Source organism: Petaurus breviceps, unplaced genomic scaffold, assembly GCF_028583685.1.
Source record: "Petaurus breviceps papuanus isolate PSGF00001 unplaced genomic scaffold, PetGlider_PUasm1.0 174, whole genome shotgun sequence".
Classification (NCBI taxonomy): Eukaryota; Metazoa; Chordata; class Mammalia; order Diprotodontia; family Petauridae; genus Petaurus; species Petaurus breviceps.
In genome coordinates this window covers 78,570,101-78,573,296 of record NW_027185761.1, presented here as the reverse complement: position 1 = coordinate 78,573,296, position 3,196 = coordinate 78,570,101, and the positions used below count along the sequence as shown (strand labels likewise).

General features: G+C 50.9%; 1 protein-coding gene across 1 annotated transcript in view; it reads left to right on the top strand.

The window, feature by feature from the left end:
* CALCR (calcitonin receptor) overlaps positions 1-1,761 on the top strand; it is a 63,060-nt gene extending 61,299 nt beyond the window's left edge. The window contains exon 12 of the mRNA XM_069084488.1: positions 1,474-1,761. Within this exon, the coding sequence (XP_068940589.1) occupies positions 1,474-1,698 (225 nt within the window). The 3' untranslated portion in view covers positions 1,699-1,761. The remainder of the gene's footprint in view (positions 1-1,473) is intronic.
* Positions 1,762-3,196: the final 1,435 nt, after the last annotated feature.

The following is a 3,196-nucleotide window of genomic DNA, read 5'->3' as shown; positions in this document are numbered from 1 at the left end:
CCAGACCCCTGCAACAACAGCACTGTCCTTCACCAGTGGACAGTATTCACTCTCTGTCTGCAGGACAGTCTCAGGGCTTCTTAACCAAAAGCCAGGTTCCAGGACTTCTTCAACAACAGGACTGTCTTTCACCAGTGGACAAATCTGGCAAAAGAACGTCAAAACAGACAGACAAAGTACCAGCAAAACAGCCATGTCTCCTCAGTCCTTGGCAGCTCAGGGGGCAGTTCTCAAAAATCCAGGGCAATTCAAAGCGGCCACCAGCAATTCTCTTAGTCTCTCTCTCCACAAGGTGCTGCTTCCAAAAAAAGTTCTTCTGCCTCTCTCTTATCTCTCCAAATCTACGTCACCAGCTCCTCCCAGTTCAGGACTCTCTTTTCACATCAACAAGTCCATCCCACAGGTGGGATTAACAAGCTCTGGGTTTTAACACAATCAATTTGAAAAACCAAGCCAATACAGGGGAATCTTTAAATGCCATTACTATCACATGCACCCACACAAAGGAATGCTAGGGAGGAGGGCAGGGCAGGCAGTGGCATCTTTGGAGTCTACCTGAGGAGCCGAGGAGGGAGAGAAGGATAATCTAGGGGCCAGACTCCATCCCTGGAGGGACAGAAGGGCTTCAGTGCTGGTGGCTAGAGTCCCCACCAGGCACCATGCAGGAAACTCAGCAAGAGAACAGGGAGCAGCCACTAGCCTGGTCTTTGGTGATGGGCAGTGAGGCTGTGCAGGGGCCCAAATGCCAGGCTAGCTCAGGATTGCACTGGTGTTCATTCTCTTCCACTGTCTTCTCACTCTCTGAAGAGCTACTTTGGAAATGCTGAAGCTCATCCTCCTGAAGAAAATGCAGAATGATTTTTTAACCAAAAGGGCTTCTCCAAAGGTCCTTGAGGTCTGGCATAGGATGAGGGAGGCTTAGGGAGAGTCCGAGGGTAAGGCAGACTCCCGGGCCCAGGAAGAATGTTGTAGAGTCAGGAGGGCCACTGCTGCTGCTGCTGCTGTCACTGGCCTCTCTGCAGCACTGGGTGTATTGTATATATCAATAATATCTAGTATGCAGGTGTCACGTGACCATCCCGGTCCCCCGCTCAGCCACAGCAAAATCACAGGAGGGGCTGAGGAGCATACGCCTCCCCAAGGGGCATACTTAGCAGTTCCCAGAAGGGAATGCATTCCCTCCCTTGAGCTCATGCCTTGACACTTGCTTCCTGGTATTAACTGTAAGATTCAGGGAATCCAGAGCCACTCCATTTATCCCCTTGAGGCTAGAGGTGAGGTAGCCGCAAACCACCAGTCTCTGGGCCACATGAGCCACACATTGGCTCCTCCTTGGAGAAGTGGCCCAGCCCTGAGAGTTCAGAGCATCCTTTCCTTTCACTTCTATCTCCCCAGGGAAAGGCTTTCCAAGGTGGAGAGGGGGCTCAGAGATGCTCCTGAATCACACTGACCCCAACCCTTCTCCTTTTCCAGGTCCAAGGAGCGCTGAAGAGACAGTGGGCACAGTGTAAGACTCAGTGGGGCCAGCGTCGAAGGGACCGCTGTTCCACCCGCTCCACCTCCTACACAGCCACCTCGCTCACTGAGGTCCCTGTTTACCTTTACTCTCCCGACTCCCACAATGCACAGCTCAACGGGAAGTTGGCCATGGAGGACTCTGAGATCACCGCCCTGAGGTCTGGAGAGGCATCCACTTGATTGGCTACAAAGGAGGCATGGCTCATCATTTTACTATCTTCTTTTGCCTCTTTTCTTCCTCTTCCTCTTCCTGGCAGATTCTAAAGATTCCCTCTCCTGGGAACAAGTTCAGTGGCTATGTGAAGACTATTTAAATTGACTTGTAGATGCACCTGCCCAGAATGAGTGTTTGGGGAGCATGTTTGAATCCACAGTGCTATGTCAGGAAACAGGCCTGAGAATGGGAAACACACAGCTCCCAACATTAATCCAGGACCTAGAAACAATCCTGTCAGAGCCACAGGAACAAAGGCCACGGAGAGTGCAGAAAAGTGAGGGGGTCAGGAGATGGATGCACACTCACTTTCCATCTTGAGCCACACCCATATATTGGTCACACCTGAAAAATGGGTCTCTGTTCTCATGACTAACCAGCTTGGGGCTTCATACCACAAACTCTTTCTGGGAGCACAATGCCACAGCTAAGCAGATCTAGTCTTCGGGGCTGTGTTGGTGCTTGTGGGGTGACATCCTAACAGTACGCCATCTAATGCTAGGAAACATCTCCTGGGATGATTCATTGAAACATGACCTGTACGTGGGAGTTAGGAGCCAAAGACTTCAGGCAAGTAAATACCAGGTTGGAGCAAATGGGCAGGACTTGGCTAAACCCATTGAACATTTTTAACCCCTTTCTAAAATACCTCCCGAGGTGCCACCTTCCAGGAACAGTTGGGCCTCCATGGAGGCTCATAACGGGAGCTGTCCAGTGCTGAATCTTCTCTAGAAGCCAAAGCTTATGGACAGCTCCCCAGGCATAGTTGGGGACTGTGTCCGGAGTCACAGCTTTCCATGAACAGAGGGGCCTCCAAACTCCATACTTGCTTTGTGGATAACGTCCAAGGTACAGAGAGGAACTGTTTCCAGATCTGCCACCTTCCATGAATGGGCATTCCTTTAGACTCATTGTTCTCCATCCCTGCCTTGTGGCCAGCTCCCCAGGTGCAGTGGAGGGCTGTGACCAGGTGGTACCCTGATTTCATCAGTGGAAGGTATTAATTCTCCCTCTCTCCTTAACACCAGTTGGTTTTTCCAAGTCTCCTAAACACCAAGGTTTGGAAGAACCATTTTAAGTGGTCTCCATCTAACAGAAGAGCCTCTGTTGGACTTCCCTATGCTTGACAGACCAGAGGCCCAATGGGAGTCTCCATGGGCTTTGGCCATGCTTAAGGCAAGTTTCTGAGAGAAGGTTTCCCGAGAAGATTCAGCACTGGACAGCTCCCGTTGGGCCTAAAAAGCAGCTGGCTAGAACTCTTAGTATTGCTTTTGCCTGCCCAGATTCACACACAGGGAGCAGCTGCCCTCGCTCAAAATATACTGGTTGATGTTTAAAGGAAACTGAGTTTGCCCAATAGTCACATATTTCAGGGTGAAAAATCACTGGGTCCCTCCAATCCTTAACTAACCAACATGAGCTGGGGCAAGAGCAGCCCGCGTCCTGAGGCGCAGCCGGTGTCCT